Source organism: Dasypus novemcinctus, chromosome 16 (genome assembly GCF_030445035.2).
Source record: "Dasypus novemcinctus isolate mDasNov1 chromosome 16, mDasNov1.1.hap2, whole genome shotgun sequence".
Lineage (NCBI taxonomy): Eukaryota > Metazoa > Chordata > Mammalia > Cingulata > Dasypodidae > Dasypus > Dasypus novemcinctus.
The window spans coordinates 76933858-76955939 of record NC_080688.1 but is presented as its reverse complement, the minus strand read 5'-3'; the positions used below and the strand labels follow the sequence as shown (position 1 = coordinate 76955939).

At 35.8% G+C, this 22082-nt stretch overlaps 1 protein-coding gene across 1 annotated transcript in view; it reads right to left on the bottom strand.

Moving 5' to 3' along the window:
• The window catches only part of LOC101424515 (glutamate decarboxylase 1-like), a 51187-nt gene extending 44145 nt beyond the window's left edge, over window positions 1-7042 (bottom strand). The window contains exons 1-3 of the mRNA XM_004448775.3: window positions 6989-7042; window positions 4697-4813; window positions 3463-3705 (exon numbers count right to left, since the gene is read on the bottom strand). Coding sequence (XP_004448832.2) covers window positions 3463-3705; window positions 4697-4813; window positions 6989-7022 — 394 coding nt within the window. The 5' untranslated portion in view covers window positions 7023-7042. The remainder of the gene's footprint in view (window positions 1-3462; window positions 3706-4696; window positions 4814-6988) is intronic.
• Window positions 7043-22082: the final 15040 nt, after the last annotated feature.

Here is a 22082-nt window from a genome sequence, read left to right as displayed (position 1 = left end):
CTGTATATTATATATATACATTGCTGTGGTCTAGGACTCCTGTGAAGAAAAGCTGAATAATTAGGGGGGGGGGGGGAAATAGGATGTGGAATTTTTTCAAGTCAACATTCTTTATCTAAGTTCTTTATCTAACTTTATCCAAGTTCTTTATCTATCCTTTAAACTCATCGCTATATGCCATTCCCTAGTAAGGGACCATGACATTATATTGGGCTTCAAATTTCGGGGAGTTCTGGATCACAGAGTGTTTCAACAATGGCAATGGAGGGATACTGGTATGGGATACCAATGACAGATGATATATGACTGACAGGGAGCTGTACAGAACATATGTCCAGGGTGCATGGTAATGTTTGGATATACTCATAGTGGCAACAATTAAAAACCACAGTAGGGGGGGTACTGGGTTCCCGGCCAGTGGTGCTCTGTCGTGGTCCCTAGGGGAGCAGCGACAGTCTCCCAGGTACAGTGGTGGGGACCGGGAGGGAGTGAGGGTTCAACAGTGAGCCCCTGATACTAATGACTATGCTTGTGAGCTGATAAACCCAAAATAATAACAAGGCCTAGAGCAACTTTGTGCCTGGGAATTCCCTTCTGTCAGCCTTCATGTTACTCAAATGTGGCCAGTCTCGAAGCCAAACTCAGCATGTAAATGCAATGCCTTCCCCCCAGCGTGGGACATGACACCCGGGGATGAGCCTCCCTGGCAACGAGGGACCACTATCAACTACCAACTGATGATGCAACTGGAAAATGACCTTATATGGAAGGTTCAATGCGGATCAGCAGAATATCCATGTCTACATAAAATACCATGACTTTAAAATGCTGTTTGACCTAAAGTAAGGGGGAAATGGAAAGGAGAAATGAGTTTATATGGCTACGAGTTTCTAAAAAAGAGTCTGGAGGCTGGCAGAAGGTTTGCCCTCATGCACAACTGAGCAGAGTCAGAGAGACAGATAAAGCAGATACAACCCCCAGATATTGGTTCCTTTGAGGGCTAAAGAGACCCATGGGAGTTATGGTCATGGCCGATGGGGTTAACTACCAGGGCAGATGGCCCCTCTTTGGAAATGGTGTTTATGTGTGATGAATCTGGACTCAGATGGGATCTCCCTTCATAAGACTTTCATGCTAATGTGCTGGAGGTGCAGTTAATGTTGGGGTTTAAGATATATTTAGGGGATTTGAATCTCTGGACTGACAATGTGATAGCCAGATCCTGAGCCTCAACAGACTCCAGCACCTACAATCTGATTTATTGGACTTACCACACTCAGCTAAGATGGAGGTGAAGAAGGACAACCACCACACCATGGAGCCTAGAGTGATTACAACTGAAAATGGGAGGATTGCATCCAGCATCCAGGTGGAATCTGAGCCTCCTCTTGACATAAAGGTGCAATGGACACAACCAATCCAGTGTCCACATAGAAGAGGTGGCATTGGATTGGGAAAAGTGGACATAATGGACAAAGGGTATGGGGAAAGGCAGGAAGAGATGAGAGGTGGAGGCGTCTTAGGGACATGGAGCTGCCCTGGATGGTGCTTCAGAGGTAATCACCGGACATTGTAAATCCTCACAGGGCCTACATGATGGAATAGAGGAGAGTATGGGCCATGATGTGAACCAATGTATATGAGGTGCAGAGGTGCCCAAAGATGTACTTACCAAATCCAATGGATGTGTCATGATGATGGGAACGAGTGTTGTTGGGGGGGGGGGGGGAGGGGAGGTGGGGGGGTGGGGTTGAATGGGACCTCACATATATATTTTTAATGTAATATTATTACAAATTCAATAAAAAATAAAAAAATTAAAAAAAAAAAATTATACGTCATGATCAAATGGTCTTTATATCAGGTATGCAAGGGTAGTTCAACATAAGAAAATCAATCAGTATAATCCACCACATTAATAAATTGAAGAAAAACCACCTGATCATTTCAATTGATGCAGAAAATATATTTGACAAAATATGACACCTTTTCTTGGTTAAAAAAAAAACCTCCAAAAGATAGGAATAGAAGGAACTTTTCTCAATATGATAAAGTGCATATATGAAAAACCCACAGCTAACATTGTACTTAATAATGAAAGACTGAAATCTTTCCCAGTGAGATCAGGAACAAGACAAGGATGTCCATTCTCCCCACTGTTATTCAATATTGTGCTATAAGTTCTAACTAGAGCATCTAGCTAGGCTAGATAAATAAATAAAAGTCACCCAATAGGAAAGGAATAAGTAAAACTTTCATTATTAATTGATGATATGATCTTATATTTAAAAAATCCAAACCAAAACAATTAGAACTTATAAACGATTTCAGCAAAGTGGTGGGATACAAGATTAATAAGCAAAAATGTATAGCATTTCTATACACTACTGATGAGCCATCTGAGGAGGAAGTCAGAAAAAAATTCCATTTACAGTAGTGACTAAAAGAATAAAATTTCTAGGAATAAATTTAACCAAGGACATATAGGGCCTGTATTCAGAAAACTATAAAACACTGCTAAAAGAAACCAATGATGATCTAAATAAATGGAAGGATATTCCATGTTCATGGACTGGAAGACATATCATTAAAATGTCAGTTCTATCCAAACTGGTCCACAGATTTAACACAATCTGGATAAAAATTCCAATATCCTTCTTTGAAGAATTTGAAAGCCAATTATCAAATTTATCTGGAAGGGTCAGGGCCCCCAAATAGCCAAAAATACCTTTAAAAAGAAGAGTTAAATTGGAGGACTCTCACTTCCAAACTTTAAAGCATATTATCGAGTACGGCATGGCACTGGCATAAAGATAGACAGATTGATCAATGGAATCAAATCAAGACTTCTGAAATAGACCCTCGCATTTATGGTCAAGTGACTTTTGACAAGGCTGTCAAACCCGCTCAGAGGGGTCAGAATAACCTATTCAACAATTGGTGCTTGGAAAATTGGATATCCATATGTAATACAACTTTTGGTATATGTTTAAGATTTTAGAAAATGGGGCTCTTAAAGCCTATTTAAATATTGTTTGGTCCTGGAAATATCATTGCTTTCAATGGTTAGGAAGCAAGTTACAGAAAAGTTAACTTAATCTGAAAATTCTATTTCCCATTATATTGGTTAATTTTGGTGTTATATATTTTACTAGTGTAGACATATAACCTTTTGAGCATCAGTGTTGAATATGTTAAAATGAAAATTGAGAAACGAAAACAAATGGTAAATAAAAGTGATACACTTAGTTACCATTAGAATATGACTCTCCCAACCAAAACCATTTCATTTACTTTCCTTTGGTAATTAATAACCAATCATATATGATTACACCACCTTGAAGATAAACTAAACAAATTTTTAAATAAAAATGAATAAAATGTTTTCCATTATTTCAATACCTGTTAACTTAAAGGTCATTCAGTCAGTCTACAATTCAGGCACACCAATTTGAAAATCACCTGTTTTAACCCCATATTTTAAGGTGTCTGTGCAATCAACAAGTAACTGCTCCAGAGATTCAGGGTGGTCAGACAGTTCTAAGTTGAACCCATCCAAACCTTCAAGGAGTTGATGAGGATGATGAAAGTCCAATATTTTACTCTTAACATCAAAGGATTTTTTAATGTAATGCAGAAGAATATCTACCACATGTAGCAAAAATCTGTTTGTTAAATCTTCACCATTCTTGGATGGCAACAAATCTAGAGGAAAAGAGTGAAAAATATCAGTTCCAGTATCTAGAGTGGCGAAGAAAATCTCTGAGGGAGAGTTATTGTCCCTGGAAACTAAAGAGATTAAAGGTTCATGTTAAATAGCAAATGAAGTCGCATTTGCCCCAATGCTATTAATAATCTTCATTCAAGATCTCGTTGGATAACTGCCATAACTATCAAAATTTTTGTGTGCTGCCATGGCATCCATTTCACTTTGGCTAAACCACTTGCCTCAACACTGAGGTTTGATCTGGTTAATAAACACTTTTCTCTTCTCGGGGGCCTCGACTCCCTAGAGCTCAAGCCTACATCTGCAGCCACCACCCCCACTACCCACTTCACCCACACACCTCACTCAGAACCCACAGCTGGTCCCAAATGAAAAGCAAACCATCCCCACAGCCCCGAGACTCCCAGAACCTTTCTCTGTTCCACACATTTCCTTTAGACTTGCTAATCCTTGATTTCTGTGGAAAATCCACTAGCCTCCTCTCCTGGGTCACACTGAAGACACAAGCCCAACGGTCCCTCTTGCTCTGCTCCGTGTGCTCCCCACTCATTGGTTGAGCCCCTCAGGCAATCAAGCTTCCTGTCGCCCACCCCCACCCTTGGCACCCTTCTCTGTCTCTGACCTGTGAGCAACTATTTTTTGTCACGCATTTTTCTCGATTTCCCACCTGACCTCCACCTGGACCACACTTAAAATCTAACTTAACTAATTTGAAACAATAATAATTTTCACCAAAAAAATAAACCATCGTATATTAGTGCCACTGAAGCAACAGGTCTTCAAATTCTTCTAGATTTGGATCTTATTTGATTGCATCTTGCCAAAAAACTGACCTGTTATTATACTTCTAAAAGTAAGTTTAAAATTAGATCTTTAAGGAAATTGTCATTTCTCCAATAAAAATATATTTCACATAGATACATATATTAAAAAAATTAAAGGGATAGCATTTGTTAATCACATTCGTACCTGAAGCATAAGCATTTGCTAAATTAGTCATTAAATTCTCAGTGTGAGAATCTGTTTTCATGTCTTTCTCAGGTGACTGAAAATTATGAATGGATGTTTTACTCATCTGTTTCTTGTCTGTTTATAAAAAGAAAATATTTATTATTAAAATGTGCTGATAATATATATGTACTGCTCTAATCTTTAATCAAATTTATGCCTCTAAAAATTCATAATGACTGCAACTCAAGTCCCATCCACACGTAATCTCTAAAGGATAGGCATAAACTGGAAAGGAACATTAACGCTACTGAAGTAATGTAAGTTTCCTTTAATAACCACATGGATAACAAAATATATCATTATTGAATAATTCATTAGTTTCTCAAAAAGTTAGTGCACAGGGTTAGTAATATAATAATTAAGAAATATCATTCTTAACTATAAATTACAATGTCTACTACGTAATATGAACCTGCTATTAATTGTTAACTATATAAAATAAGGTTTAGTATAATATTAAGAGCCCTAAGTTCCTTGCACAGGTTTTTTAAATTGAAGTACACACACACACATACACATAAACATAATAAAACTTACCATTTAACCGTTTTTAAAGTGGTATTAATTACATTTTACAATGTAGTGTTGCCACTACTACCTCCTGTTAGAAAAACTTTTTTCATCACCCCAAAAAGAAATTCTATACTCATTTCACCTGGTGCACATTTAATCCCTATAATATAAGGGCTTTATTTTTCTACAATACAGATAAAGATACAAATACAGATATTTTTCTACTATACAGATTTATAGGGGTTAAGTAAGAGTAATACCCAACGTTTGATATGTACCATAGGTACTGCTCTAAGCATTTCACATGCATTCTCACTCAATTCTCATAAGGTTATGATGCAGGTCTATCATTATTAACAGAAAGAGTATTATGTTGGGATGTGAATGTATGTATATACAGATCTGATAGAATCCAAAGACCATTAAGTTATCCTCTTTTAAAATTAATGTTTGAAAATAATAAGTCCTGATGTCTTCTTCAATAAAAATACTGAAGGAACTTGTAATTTCTTCAATATAAATGGATGTCATATAGAATACATCTATTAAAAAGAATAAAGGGGTCATATTTGTTAATCACACTCTTACCTGAAGCATAAGCATTTGGTAATCTAGCCATTTAATTCTCAGTGTGACAATCTCTTTTCATGTCTTTCTCGGTGATTGAAAGACAAGTCAAAAAGTAAACAAGACATTGTAATCAAAGTAAACAAGTTATTCTTAAGTATCTTTTAATGTTTGAGCAAAGTATGGGAAGCAAAATAAAAGCTATAATTCATTAAATTAAAATGAGTACAGTAGCCAGAGCTATATACAGAAAACATAAAGTGACTGGGATATGATTCCTGGCTTAATTTTGTAGTTTTAATTTCATAAATTTTGCAATATTGTTTCAAGTTTAAATTAATTTTTCTTAAAATATAAACATATATATTCAAGAAATTGCAATTTTTATGGCTGAAGCAAGATCAATTTGGTTCATTTTTAAAACACTTATAATTTTGGAGCATTTTAAATGTTATATAGTATAGATAAAAATGTTCTATTATAATTTTTTCCATAAAGAATAAAATCCTGCTATATAACAATGTGCATATAATCAAAGACAGAGAAAATTAAAGAAATGTAAGATGATTTGCAAATCATGCAGTATATTTAAAAATAATTTCCATATTACACATTGACCAGGAGACATATATTAATCCCTTGTCTATTTTTGTTTCTGGAGGACTGATGTCTTTTTAAAGTTTCAATACTATAAACATGAAATAAGTACTAAAGAGACTAAAGGTTTAGTAGCATCACTTCTTTTAAATAATCAGTAGAAATAAAATCACAAGAAAAGTGAAAACAAAAAAATCCTTTACTTAACAACATTCTTTTTTCTGAACAGGTGAAGTAGTATTAAAGAAAATTTATAAATACATTCTTTAGAAACTCACAAATTTGATATATTTCCATGAAAATTATATTCCATTAGTAGTTTATACACTAATCTACAATTCAAAACTATGTTGTTTTCATTTCCTTAATAAAGTATTTGTGTTAAATGTATAAATAAAATATTTTTAATATGATTCTGTCCAAATATGTTAATAATCATATGAATAAGCAAGACTGCTGTTTTTTGATAGTTTACATTTTTCACAGGTAGTAAAATCCTCCTCAGAGTCCTTAGGAATATCTACTCTTCAGTTAATAACATTCCCCATTTCCTCTCGTGAAATTTCAACTTACTTGCCAGGCTATATCCACACTCACTGAAATCCATGTGCTGCTTTTAAAAGATTTGGACAAGAGTGCTTTTATGCAATTGAAAAGAACATGACCAGGAAGGACTTGTCACTGTTGTAATTTACAATATGGACTCTTTTAAAAGTCATTCCTTTGAAGGCTTAGAAATCTGAAGCAATTCTATTATTTGTAAAATGGGTGGGGATACAATGCTTTTATTCATCTGGAGAATTATCTGAGAGATGGTTGTGTTACATGTGTGTTGGAACATCACCTGCTATAATCAAAACAAAGAAATGCATTCCAACTTCCCCCTTGAAAACTGACAACTTTCTATCAGCAGAGTAAAGTATTAGATACTTTTTCTAAGTTAGAAATGAAAAAAAAATGAATGGAGATATTAATAACACAATTCATATCCTTGTAACACAGGAATTACTTTTGCTTTTGAAATGAAAACCTAAAATATTTTAAAAATCCAAAAATGATCATCACTTCTGAGCCCCATTTTCAGAAACACATTTTCTCAAGAATTCATCAAGTATCAACTTATCCCTTAGAGATTACAACTACTGAGTAAAGTGCTGGTCATTATTGTTTTTCTTCATTAAACGAGCTTTAATCAGTTAAAAAAAGACCATTCACTTAATATAAGCACCTAGGACAATGTTAGCCTCTATCCTAGGCGTTTAGGTGCGATTTAAAACCAGATTAAATAACACTTAATTCACTATAATAATAATAATAGAAAACTTATTGTGGTTTACCGAAATCCATTGACAATTTCTGAACCTAATTTAGGCCAGCCATTGCAACTTTCCTCACTAAGATTCCTAGAGCCTCTAACAAACAAATGAAAATATATATTTGATGATTTGAAAACTACGTCTTCTTTTCCTTTCTTCATTGCTCTCCAGCAGGGCTGATCAATGGTTGTGAATGTGGTGTAGAGGTGGGAAACAAGAGAAAACTAGATCTAAGGAGCCCATGGCTGTTTTTCTGATTCCTTCAATGGCCCGCAGAGCTTCTTTGCTCTAATGGGGTCACTATGTCTAAGGAAGATAGCCCCGTTATTTTCATTCAGGGAAGATGAACTTTTCCTCCTGACACTCGTTGCTGTTAATAAATCCATCACAATTTTCCACTGTTTGTACTAACTGTGAGTTAGTACACAGTTAGGAAAAGCAGTAGAAGGTCCTGCCTTTTTAGCACCCAAAGGACCTTGTCCTACAGAATTTCCTACCTTCCCCATCCTCATTCTTGCACATTCTATTCTTTCCAACATTATAACCCTAACATTCCGTGTTCAAAAGGATTCAAATACTCCCAATTCGGAGGAAATGGATTTTGGGTCATAAGCCCTCCAGCCACCATCCATTCCTTTCCTTCAAGTCCTAATTCTGACACTTAGACCTTTTCTTAACAACTGAGCATAAAATGAACCCTCCCAAGGCCAAGGGAAATTATTATTTTTTTATTTTAACCTAATTTCATACACACATAAACTGAAATTAGAACAACTCAAAATTTTTCTCTACAAAGCACATGAGAATTTTCTTATTTTGTATATGTTAAATAGCACATGTTGAATTCTCGTAGACGTGCTATTGTTCTCTTGCTCTGTATTATATCCCCCTTCTCCTCAGTTCCTCCATCAGTGGAGTCAGCACTGTACCAACACCTACTCATGGGCTGATGGTATCAAAAGAGATCATGTCTCTAAATCATTCAAAACAATCTTTTTTTTTTTTTCTGGCAATTCTGACAGACAAGCCTTTCTAAAACAAACAAGCAAATAAAAAATACAGTTTTGATAACGCCACTGCTCTAACCAAAACTTTTCAATGACTTCCCATTCATTATACTATAAAATCCTTAAGTTGTACCCTGAGATATTTAAGTTCGTATGTCAACTTTGTCAGGTTATGGTGTCCAACTCTTTGGTCAAGCAATCACTGTTCTGATTGTTACTGTGAGAATATTTCATGGATTTAAATCATTAATTGGTTGATTGTATATTTAGCTGATCATATCTGCAATCGACAAAGGAGACTGCCTTTAGCAGTAAGAGAAGTCTCATCCAAACAGGAAAAGGCCAGCTTCTCCTGGGAAATTCATTGAAATCTTAACTGGATTCCTTATTTGTGGCTTACCCTGCAGAATTCAGACTTGCCAATCTCCAAAGCCACAAAAAACAATTCCTATAATAAAACTCATAACATTTCATATGTATCAACTAATACAGACCTCAATTGTGGAATGCCCTTTTCTTGCCTCACCTCCTTCCATTCTTCCACTCCTCTACAGAAAATGCCTGCATTTCAAAAGTAGTTCACACTCTCCTATAAACCTTACCTTTTCCTACTTCCCCACATTATATTTCAGGAATTTCACCTACTTTAAGTGCCTTCCTTCCTCCTTCTTCTAATCCAAAGTCCACATATAACAACTCAATTATTTTCCTGATAAGATACAATGCCATTTACTTTCTCCCTTTTACAGATGAAGAACCTAAGGCTCAGAGGAATCACATCACTTACCAAGGCACAGCTAGTAAGCTGCAGAACTGGGATTCAAACCCAACTGGTCTGGTTCTAAAGTCTACTCTTTTAACTGCTCACAATAATTAATTCTATCTTAATAATTCTATAAATATTTCCTTATCTCCACCATTCTTCTGAATTAAGATAACAAATATTTGTCAATTTTTATATAGTCCATTTGGCGGTTTAATACATTTATTAGAAATTCTGTCTTGATATTGGTGAGAGGTACAAAACGTGCATTCAGTTTTGCCTCAAGGTCATTAAAATCTACCAGAAAAGAGATTAATGGACAGAAAGAAATGTGTCATTTTAATAATGTGAAAAGAGCTATATTTTATAAAAAGATTATAATCATGGCTCTAGCAAGGACATGGGAAAACATGTTGGGAGATTATGCCATGCTCTCTGAGAACATTTAGCAGGAAATCTACTGTAGTCTGAAAGGCCATTGTGGCAGTTTGATATTATTTATTAATTCCAAAGAGAGATTTTGATTAAGTTTGTAAACTGGTTTGTTCCTCTGGACGTGATGATCCCATGATTGTATTAAATTCAGCTGAGACATTTGATCAAATTATGTTAAGATTAGGGCTTTGATTCAACCACATCATTAGAGTGTAACTCAGCATTGAGTCCCAGCCCCCTTGGTGGGCTGTAATAGTCTTGTCTGCTACAGGGCAGTTGACACAGAGAACAGAAACAGAAAACAACACAGAGGAAGAGAGACAGCTCATTAGACAAGGCAGAGGCCCTGGGAAGAGAGATGAACCTGATGGTCTACAGCTGATCTTGTGAAGAGAACAGAGCAGCTGAGCCTGGAAAGAAACAAGCCATGGGGAGTGAGAAGAGCTTTATGCCAGCCTACAGCTGAGATTGGAAGAAGCTGGGACCATGGAGCCTTAAGAGTAAAGAGGAAGGCTGAACCTTCACAGACATCGTCTGCCATCTTGCATCAACACATGGCAACAGACTTTGGGTGAGAAAGTACCTCTTTCGATGAGTTGGACTCTTTAGGGCCTTGTGACTGCAAGCTTCTACCTCAAATAAATACCCTTTATAAAAGCCAATAGAGTTCTGGTACTTTGTTTTAGCACCCCTTTGCCTGACTAATACAACCATCCATAATCCTAAAAGAGACTGATATGTGAGCTGAAATCTCAGTGATTTGTAGTATTGAGCTAGGCAATGAGGAAGTAGAAGTGCTTTCAAGGAAAAATAAAATGAATGCATCAGAAACAAATGCTTCCTACCTCAAACAAATGAGGTAGGAAGAAGTATTACTAATTGGGGAAATTAAAGGCCAGAGTCTGGGACAGCCAGAAAGCTAGCAGGGTGAAATTATCATGGGAAATGAGAAAGTCACATTGTGTTTTTGCTTAAAGTAATAGAAAGCCAAAGAAGGGTGTGAGCTAGTGAGCGACATGATCATGGTTTCCTTATGGTTATGATGATGGAATGGTGATTGAAAGTGTTTAGTATGCCTTTGTGCAAGATTCTTTTATGGTCTCTGAGAGTAAAAGAAATTGTAGACACAGGAACATATGCCAACTGTCAAAACTCTTCAATGTGAATTGCAGTTTAAATACATGAAAACTGAATGGATTATGGCACTACATAATAGAAATATATAAAAAGTTATAGAATTATAAGGAAGTGAAGATTTTATTTCAAGTAATACACATAATAATAATTACATATGTTGAGCATTTGGCAGGCGGAATATGTTGCATACTCTATTTCAAGGCCTTGACATAATTAACTTAATCTTCCCAACAACTATGTGAAGTAGTTTATTAGTTAAAATAGTGTATGGCTGCTTTGCAGAAACCAAAATAATATTGACTAACACCAAGCAGAAGACTTAGAAGTCTGAACTGGCAAGTTGTTCAGGGACTTAACACTGTTAGGTTTCACGAGGTCATTCAAAGACATGGATTCCTTTTATCTTGTAGATCAGTCCTGTCTGCTAGAAATTTATGAGAGTCATATGTGGAAAACTAAATTTTCTATTCGAAAAAAGTAAAAATAACCAATTGAAATTAACTTAATAATAAATTTTATTCAACCTATTATATCCAAAACATTATCATTTCAATATGCAATGCATCTCATTTAGGATGTTAAATTTCATTGGCAATATTTGGTCTGTAGTTCAAATACACAATATTTTCAGTTGTTAAAGTGAATTAACATGCCCAAGTTGTTTCCAATAATTAAATTATTACTATTTTTAACTTTAAATTCCAATTCATCAAAATTAAATAAATTTAAAATGCCATCTCTGCAGTCACCCTAGGCACATTTCAAGTGCTCAGTAGCCACATGTGGCTAGTGACTGTCTTGGATAGCACAGGTGAGGATTACTGCTTTCATCGCTTTTCCTCCACACAGCTGCCTCACTAGCACTGCATAAGAATTCTCATCCAAAGGAGGGGGAAAGGGGAGATGAGAAAAGTTAGCATACTACACAAAGATGAGATTTAGAACATGTGCACAACCCTCTGGCCGGAAATAAGTAATGTAGCCAGATATTCCCAACATGGCCACATAGAGTTGCTGGGAAACTAGCATAGAAATTCTAGTCTGCTGGGTGGACATCTTCTTTGCTAACACTCAGTGTATGTGGTGGGGAGGTTTGCCTTTATTAAAACAGAGATGAGGAGAAGGGATATCGGGAAAAATTAGCAATCTACACCATGTATAGATACTATTATAGCATTATTTTTCAGAGGAGTAAAGGGAAGTACAAAAAGCCTATGTGCCTTGCCCACATTTATACATTTGTTAAGTGGGAGTATTGAAAAAAAATGATATTTGGACCATGAATTAAAAGACATTTGGAAATAAATGTATAAGACTGTGCCAACATTTGTTATGTAATATTTTATTGCTTTACTAATTTTTAACTTTATGTATATTGATACTCTATCTCTTAAATTAGATTGTAGGAACTTTGAAGATAGGAAAAAATATTATTCAAACCCTTATATACTTTTCTGGTGGCAAATATCATTCAATTCTTTAAACATCTTCACAGTACTTAGTCACACTGTAAAATCCAAGGAAGAATTAAGTTATCCTTTTCACCTAGGCCATCTTTACTATTTTTTCTGTGCATCTGGGTTCAAATAGCAAAGATGAATTTGAAGACAGATTACATAATCACAGATATGATAACTCAGTAAATACCAAGAAAAAAATTAATGTGTATTTACTTTAAACATATTTAAGGTTTGACTTCATTTGTTTTCATAAGTCACTAATCTCTTCTGGGATTATTTCTTTTCATCTTTGAGAAATTGTTTTTAACAATACCATGAAGCAGGATGTTCTAAATACATAAGGTACATAGAAAAGAGCTCAAGCTTTGTGGAACTATCTAGTCTTTACAATTCATGTGATTCATTCATCTTTCATTTTACTTTAATCTTCCCATAAGCACTTTGAAACTTATTATTTACCCATATTGAAAGAAGAAAAAAAAACACAACCATATAAAAAATACATTGTTCTTTGTATTTTGGGGTCTAGAGGACTGAACATTTTTCTTTTCTTACCTTAACCTTTAAAGTTGATCAAGGAGTTTTGTTTTATTTTCTATTGGTGCATCACCACTGGTTCAAACATGTAATTCTAACCAAATATATAGAGTACAGAAACTATTTCACAAAAGCTTAGGAAATTTAGCTTACCCTAAAAAGTACAGTTAGCAAGTAGCAATGCAGAGATTTGACCCAGAACAAATATCAGATCTTCCAACCTTAGCCTCTTCATTTTGCCCAAACAACCTAACATACATTTCTTCCCAGCTAGTTAACTTTTTAGTAGACCCTCTCAAATATTCGATACCTTAAATTGTTTTCAGGCAATGTATGATTTTCACCTGAACATAAAATGTAATTTGTAAAGCAATACGCATTCTTCCCTTTCCAATTTAATGTGTTATTTGAGGCATTTCTATATGGCTCTCTACATAGAGGAAATTGCCTTGCCATCCATTTTTCTAGATATATTGTGATCTATGTGATTTATATTTCTTTTCTGAAAAGTTCCCACATTTTTTCAAAGGTAGTATTATAAATAATGATTTCTAGACATGGACTGATAGGGACAGATAATCCCAGGTTGAATTTCACAGGTTTTAGGGTAACTCAGAGGCAGAGCCTCTATTCTGATTGACTGGCTACAGCCTTGGAAAGTCAAGGCAAGTGTCAAATGAGTCTACTTAAGCAAACCAAGAAGAAATAAACTAGTACCTAGCTGATTACAATATGACTGGTCTAAGGATACAACTTAATCCAGTAATCCAGATGAAAGAGAGAAAGAAGGGGCGTAATCAAATCAATTTTCTTAATATCTTTTAATCAGTCCCTTTCAACATTCTCAAGCCTCCAAAGCTTAGACACTATGAATCTTACAAATAAGAAACAAAAGTTAAAAATGGTCATTAGGCAAATAAAAAAAAAATCTGAAAATAATCCCAGTAATACCAAAAAAAAGATAAAATGGCCAAAAAAGTGAAGAAAAAATATTACAGAGTTGATAACCAGCATATATAAAGATATATTATACCTTGAAAATAAAAAGCCAACCCATTTTTAAAACAGGCAAGAGATTTGAATAGACACTTTTCCAAAGAGGAAACACAAATGGCTAAAAGACACATGAGAAGATGCTCAACATCACTAGATATCAAGGTAATTAAAATCAAAACTACAATAAGATATTTTATACCTATTAAGACTGGCTGCTATTAAAAACACAGAAAACTACAAGTGTTGGAGAGGATGTGGAAGAATAGGAACACGCACCCACTGCTGGTAGGAATGTAGAATGGTACCACTGTAGAGGACAGCTTGGCAATTTCTCAGGAAAGTAAGTATAGAATTGCCATATGATCCAGCAATCCCACTAGTAGGAATATACCCAGAAGCACTGAAAGCAGGATGTGAACAGACGTATGCACACCAATGTCCAGAACAGCATTATACACTATTGCCAAAAATTGGAAGCAACCGAAGTGTCCATCAGTGAATGAATGAATAAATAAAATGTGGTGTATACGTACGATGAAATAATACTCAGTAAGAAGGAATTAAATACTAACACATGTGACAACATGGATGAATCTCGAAGACTTCGTGTTGAATAAAGTAAGCCAGTCATGCATGCTTTCACTGATATGAACTAAGGATATTGAGCAGACTCACAGAGGTAGGGTCTGGAAAATAAGTTACAGGGGAGCAGAGAATGTTGAGCTGTCACTCAATCTGGGCAGAACCTCTGATTAGGTAGATAGGGGTGGTTTGGCAGAGGATGGGTGTGATGGTAGTGCAGCGATGTGAATGGGGTTGATAATGCTGGAGTGTGAGTGTGAATGGGTTGAGGGAGGAGTTTGGTTACCCATAGAGCTGGGGGGTGGACTGGAGGAAGGAACAGGTGAACTCAGGGGAGGTAGAGGACTGTGGTGGAGAATGCAATTGTGGGAGTGTTTTTTTAGCAGCTATGGCAGGGGAGGTTCACTGGTACAGGGTGTCGGTGGTGGGGGGATGTGTGGGGAGGGATGCACCCGGGGCATGCCTCTATGGAATATGAATGTGTTCAAGTGGTCATAGGGTGTTATCTCAGTGGGTGGAGACCCACACAATAACCAACAAAATATTAAACTCCCATCCTGGCGAGTCCTGTTATATTCTCTAACAGAGAGGCAATAATCTCTAGAGTACATAAGTAGTGCCTAATAAAAGAAAACAAACCAGTACTCTAAGTCCTCAAAATTAATGCTTGTACTTTGACTCTTATTCTTATAAAATTGAAATTTAGCCTAAGAGTTACCTCCTAAAAACCTCCTTGTTACTCAAATGTGGCCTCTCTCTAAGCCAAACTCAGCAAATAAACTCACTACCTTCCCCCTGGCTAACTCCAAATACCCAAAGCAAGAAGATAGGAGAGATTTTCTTTAAAAAATAAAAGACCTGAGAGAAAATGTTTCAAGATGCTCCACTGGAAAGACTGATTGGCTACCCAAGGATAATTTTTCTAATTGACAGTCCCACCTATGTACTCAAAACTTGCAAAATGAACACATAACTGATGATTATCAGCCATTTGAAGGAAGTATTCAATATGGAAAGTAAAAGTCTAAAATAAATAAACAACAAAAATGGAGAAAATTACAAAAACAATCTATAATTAATATTTCCATGAGAAAAGAGGGGTTAGTGTATCCACAAAGTGAGAACTAGAGGCAAAGCAAAAGAAACCAAAAACAAGACAAATGTCTGAGAAATTAAAGCATATTAACCAAGAAATGAAGACTACTTTGATAAAATATTCTAGAAAGTAGAACAGAAAGGCAAATGAATGGAAAAGAGAGGTAAATATGAGGAAATTAAAAGATCAAACCAGGAAGTTTCAGTAGTCAAATGATGGAAATTATGGAAAGTAAGGCATGAAGGGAAATAATGAACAAATAAGTACCAAAAAAATTTTATAGGATGGATAAATAGAGAATAATAAATAAGCATCACTACATTATAATAATTTTAGCATTTAAGGGACAAAGACAAGTAATCCTGCTGGCTTGTGGAAGAAAAAATGGGAACAGGAAGCAGTAAGGCATCAGAAGCAATATTTGATGGTAAAATACAATGGAATAACAGCTTTAAAATTCTAAGGCACAGCCATTTTGAACTTGGAATCATCTTACTATTTGAACTGATGTACGTACACAGATACAGCACTACTCTAGGATTTGTTTCAGCAAAATAAGTAACTAATCAGAAAAAATAGCCTATGAAATCCAGAAAATAGGAGGTCCCAACGAAATAGCTCTGAGGAAGAGTTCCCTTAAAACAATGAAGAATCGGTCAAAAGAGGAACCACAACGGAGCAGAATGGAGGATTTGGGGTGGGGGTGGGGGAGGGGTAGGAGAAAAATTGATAATTGCATATATCTCAGCATTTAGAATAAACTTAATACATTTAACAGAGTAAAAAGAGCATAACATGAAGCCAACCAAGGGGTCTAAAATTGATATATAAAGAAATATCAATTTAAATCTACTTAGAATTGTGATGATAAATTGTGATGATAAATGAGCTGAGAGTGGACACCCTGGCAATTGGACTTCAAGACCTCCTGCTTTTCCTTTGGTCTTTGGCTTTCAAATACTTGATTTACTTTGAAGTAAAATTAATAAATAATTTTTTTTTTAAGTGAAAGGTAGATTGCGAACTAGAAAAAGTGTATAAATAGCTTTCAAGAAACTTGGATGTAACAGGAAGGAAAAACACAGGGAGACATGTAAGAGGAAGAAGTTTTAGTTTGTTGCACAATAGAAGTTTAGAGATAGTGCCCGCCTGCTGCAGCTGCTTCTCAAAGCACTTAGTGACCCAGTAAAATTGTGGAGTAAGTTTTCCAGTCTCAGTATCAAAGCAAAGCAAAGGAGAAATAGGCCTGGAAATGGATCACCTTCCAGCACAGATGACGGAGTAATGTTCCTAAGAGAAAGAATGGGATAATATAATAAACGGAGGTAGGTGGCTCACCCTTAAATGGGAGGAGCTTACATCACCTTCAACACACTTCCACTCCTTGTTCAAGAGGATAAATTCTTTTATTTGGTGGTATAATTTCAGTTGGGTCAGGCCTTCATGCTGAATTACCTCAAACAAAAAAGGTGTCAAATGCCAAGCATGAGGTTGTGGTCATACAGTTTTGAGCTTCAGCAGAATGATGTGTATTTGGAAAAGTTACATAGATGATGGGGAGAAATTGCGGTAACTATTAAATAGGTTTAGCAGTTACCTACAAACTTTTTTATACTCTTAGGAAATGTATTTCACATAAAGAGTTTCTTCTATTGGTGACATTAATGAGAAGCATGTGGCTAAGTATGATAAAGAGTTTCATATCAATACTTTCGATACCTTTTTAGCCAACATAGAAATGGCCTATTTTCTATAACATTCATAGTTTTTAAGAGTGCAATTGAGAACTAAGTTGTACATTTGTAGAATTATCGTTTGCCTATTGTTCCAGTCAAATTATTAACATACTTCTTTTACCCCCAAAACTCCTAAGGTGCTGAAAGGAGCTCTGTATGCTTCCTGTGCTTTTTTCAGTAGTCCAATTTCCTTCTAATCTTATTCTAATTTTTAATGCCTGCTAATTTTACTCTTATATCCCAAATCTGGACCATACTTTCAGCACCCAAGTCAGGTAGAGAGAGATGTCAGCTGTAATGGGATTCCTTTGTTCTTCTTACGGCCATTAGTCATCTTGGACTTACCATTCTGGTGTAGGAGCAGGAGAAATGGTCTGAAAAACGGAACATCATTGGGAACCTAGCTAAGGTGCCCTATTGGCTCTAAGAGCTTGGAAATGGGGCACAGTTTGGGAAAGAATAAGCTAACTGAGCTAGAATTTAGACCTATTATGTTTCCCAAGACATCCTTTCAAGAGAGAAGGGGGACAGCTGCCTCCTTCCTCCTTATAAGAAAAAAACACATTTTTCCTCCTCCCTTGACTAAGTATCCACAAAGAACCTTTGCCCTGGTTTTTGCTTCATTGCCCCAGGGATAAGGCTAGGGGGCAAGTAGAAGGGTGGGCAATGCACATATTATTTACTGTGAAGTAGTTAATAAGAAATCTGTCCCTGATCCAGAATACCACATTCAGGTTAAAATGAACAAAAACAAATATTAAAAACTGAAGAGCTCCTTATGAAAGATAGAGAATTAACAGGGGAAGAGGAAGTGAGGGTAACAAGATTAGTTTCTCCACAATTGCAAACAAAGTTGGGCAGCACAGCCTTGAAATTATATGTTCTACAAGGCAATAGACATAAATATTGCTATTCTCTAGAAAAGTTTTTATTAGCGGATACAGCCAAGATCACACAAAAGAATGTGCTTAAAGAAAACAAATGAAAACAAATAAAAGGAAAGAAATGGAAAGGAAAAGATAAGATAAAGGTAGTTTCAAAATGCATTTTTCAGGCTGAAAAAAATCAATTGAAAACTACACGTACATTCTGGAGTAAAGAACTCAGCATCGTGGTCTGCTGATTTCCTGGTATCTGCCGTGATACGTGGCATCAGAAACAACACTTTACCACCCATGTGAATCTTAACAGACAATTGAGAGCATTTGGTCTGATTTTGGCTAAAGCCCAGAGTAAAGCTGAGAATTGGTTAATAAAGGTAGAAAAGTTGAGACCTAATTATTATATATTGTATAGAGGCTGGAATGCCTTTTTTTAGAGTTTACAATTTTGGTTTGTGAGGAAAATATTTTCATAGAAAAATCACATGCTTGTAGTGTTACTTTAGTACTATCACTGTGACAATAGGGGGTAATTACAAAAAAGAAATATTTACTAAAGGCAGGGAGACCTTTTGTAAATTACTTCCCCACAGGGCGAACAAAAGAATGCTTAAAATAACACAAGACCAGAGAAGAAAATGCAACTGATTTTTCTTCCTGCTGCTTTGCAAAGCAATTTTGTTAGACTGTTTGCTAAAGTGGATATCTATCATTGGTTGAAATATTGGTTTCAATTATTTTCTCCCTTGTGGCAGTATTAATAGTCTCTACACACTTACCATAGCCTCCTGGCCCACTCCTTGACCTTGGTTTGGCAAATGCAGTGTTGGTGGATGGCAGGAGCAAGAACTGAAATGTGCGTGGCTGCCACGGATTCAGGATTTGACCAGCTTCTTCCTTCACTACCAGAAGAATATGCTTTGGGTAGCTGACAGATCACAGAACAGAGAAACATGGAACAGAGCTGCCTTTACATTGCAGATCAGCAGCCTCAACCAGAGCTTCCGTTAAAATTTATCATGGAGATGTCTGTACTTGTTTTTTTGTGAAGTACTCGTTGATACACTAAGTTTCTACTGGCACAATCTTTTATGTGTTTCAACTAACCCAATCACTAAGGTATATCTCATAAGCAAAATATCATAGAGCCCAAAATATAGTTTTATCTATTAGTACAATTTTTTCCATAAAAAATTTTTTATGAACAAAGAATATATCGTTTGTAAGGAAAAAAATACAGTAAATACTCATTTTGTCCTCATTTAAAATAAATCATTTAGATGATATGGAAAATATGTTTTTATTATATGAACTATCACTTTTAATTTGTTTCAATAGCATCTCAGGTGCAAATAATCATTAAATTGTAACTTTAATGTTTAATTATAATGCCAAAGATCATATTTAGGTACTGGAAACACCATCAGCAAAAGGTGAAACAAATTTTCACAGATGGGTTTGAATCACTTCATTGAGACTTACAACATGCATTGGATTCTGCATACACCTCAGTATGTCCCTTTTTTTAATGGTGATATGATTTAGTACTTGCATTGTTGCTGATTTAAGGTTTTTTAAAAAATATTGTAATGTCTTTTTAGAATTCAGAGGGTAGAATGTAGCAGTTTGCTATATTTATGAATTCTAAAAATGGATATTGAATTATGTTTGTAAACTGTTGTGTCTAAAGTTTCACATTTACTTAATTGAATTATGATTAGGGCTTTGACTGAGCCACATCAGTAGGAAATTGAGTCTCCACCCCTTGGTGGGTGGGGACTCACAGATAAAAAGACAAGGCAAAAGAGGATTGGAGTTTTGATGCTGGAGTTTTGAGCTGGAACCCTGGGAAATAAGCACACAGAGGAGCTTGACTGTGAGGAAAGAGAAGCAAGCCCCAGGCAAAAAGGAACCTTGAGCCCAGAGAGAAGCAAGTCCTGGGAAGAGAGGAACCCAGGAAGCCTAAACCCTGACATCGGCAGACATCAGCAGACATCTTGCTCCAACTTGGGCAACAGTCTGTGATGAGGAAAGTAACTTATGCTTTATGGCCTGGTAACTGTAAGCTTCTACCCCAAATAAATATCCTTTATAAATACGAACCAATTTTGCATCAACACCCCTTTGGCTAACTAATACACCTTTCTTTCTGTGGGGCATCATTTTTACCTCTTAGAATAATTGACTGACAAACTATGAGTACTAGATTTGGGTATTTGACAGAAATTTTCTGGAAATGAACAAAGTGAGTGTTTCAATACAAGGGAAACAATTGACAGTATTTGTTGCCAATGATAAAATTTGAGCTTTCAAGCAAATTTTGGGTATTTTTATCTGCCTTTGTAAGCTTGACAAAGCCCCAACACTTCAAGATTTTTTGTTGAGATCATTAATGATGTTTAAAGTTCTTCAGAGCCCATTCAACCAGCAATTTCCAAATGACCAATGCATATTACAGATCATGCATAAAGATACATTCGAAGTGCAAAACAGACCAATGGATATGTATAGGAGAACTAAAGTTTCAGCATAAGGTTTCAGTTTCCACATTGCTTAAGAAGCTACCACTTGTTATGGGAGTGGATGAAGCAGTTGAGCACCTGCTTGCCACGTGGGAGGTACTGGGTTTGGTTCCAGTGCCTCCTAAAAACAAAACAGAAAAGAACAAACAAATGAAAAAAAAAACAACTCAGGGAAGCCCATGTGGCTCTGCAGTTAGTACAGGCTTCCCACACACAAGATCCAGTATTCAATGCCTAGCTCTGGTACCTAAAAAAAAGTATATGGTCCAAAATGTAAACCATAATGTGAACCATTGACATGGTTAGTAGGTATGTTTCAATATTTGTACATCAATTGTAACAAATGTACCATCCACACATAAAATGCTATTGATGGGGGGAAGGGGAGAGAGGGGGGATGTTGGGTATATGGGAATCCCCTGTATTCTGCATGTGACTCTACTGTGACCTAAAAATTTTTTCAAATGAAAAAAAAGTAAGAAACTGGGGGAATAAATGGAAGAAAATGTTACTGTACATACAGGACAACAGTCTTACAGTGATGAAAGGCAAAATGTCAAAAAATAAAAGTTTTTTCTTTAAATATTGTTTCATTTTTAACATCAATTTTTAAAATATTATTTTATTTTTGCTTTAATTAATTTTTCTGTATTATACTTCTTATGTATAAAACTCATTATTATTTCATTTTCTTATTAATTGTATGTGGCTATTTTATTGGCTTCATTTTTGAAGAGGTTTTAGGTCACAGAAGGGTTACCACTGTGGCAGGAGAGGATCATTGGTGTGGGGTGTCAGTGAGGGGGATACATGGGAGGAAGTTCACCTAGGTATACATATAAGCCATATAAATGTGTTCAAATGTTCATGGGGTATTGTCACAGTGGGTGGAGATTCACACAATAACCAAAAGAATATCAAATTCCCACATTCTCTAATGGAACAACAAGAATGCTCCAAGTACAGGGGCAAGGACTTGTGAAGGAGGATGGTCCATTGAAGGACCCTTGATACTGATGACTATGCTTATGAGTCTTTGCTCTTGAAATGGAAATTTAGTTTAGTGATGTAGGATGCCTAAGAGTTACCTACCAGGAGCTTCCTTGTGGCTCTAATGTGGCCTCTCTCTAAGCTGAACTCAGCATACAAAAAGCAATTAACTTTCCTCCAGGGTGGGACATGACTCCTGGGAATGAGCC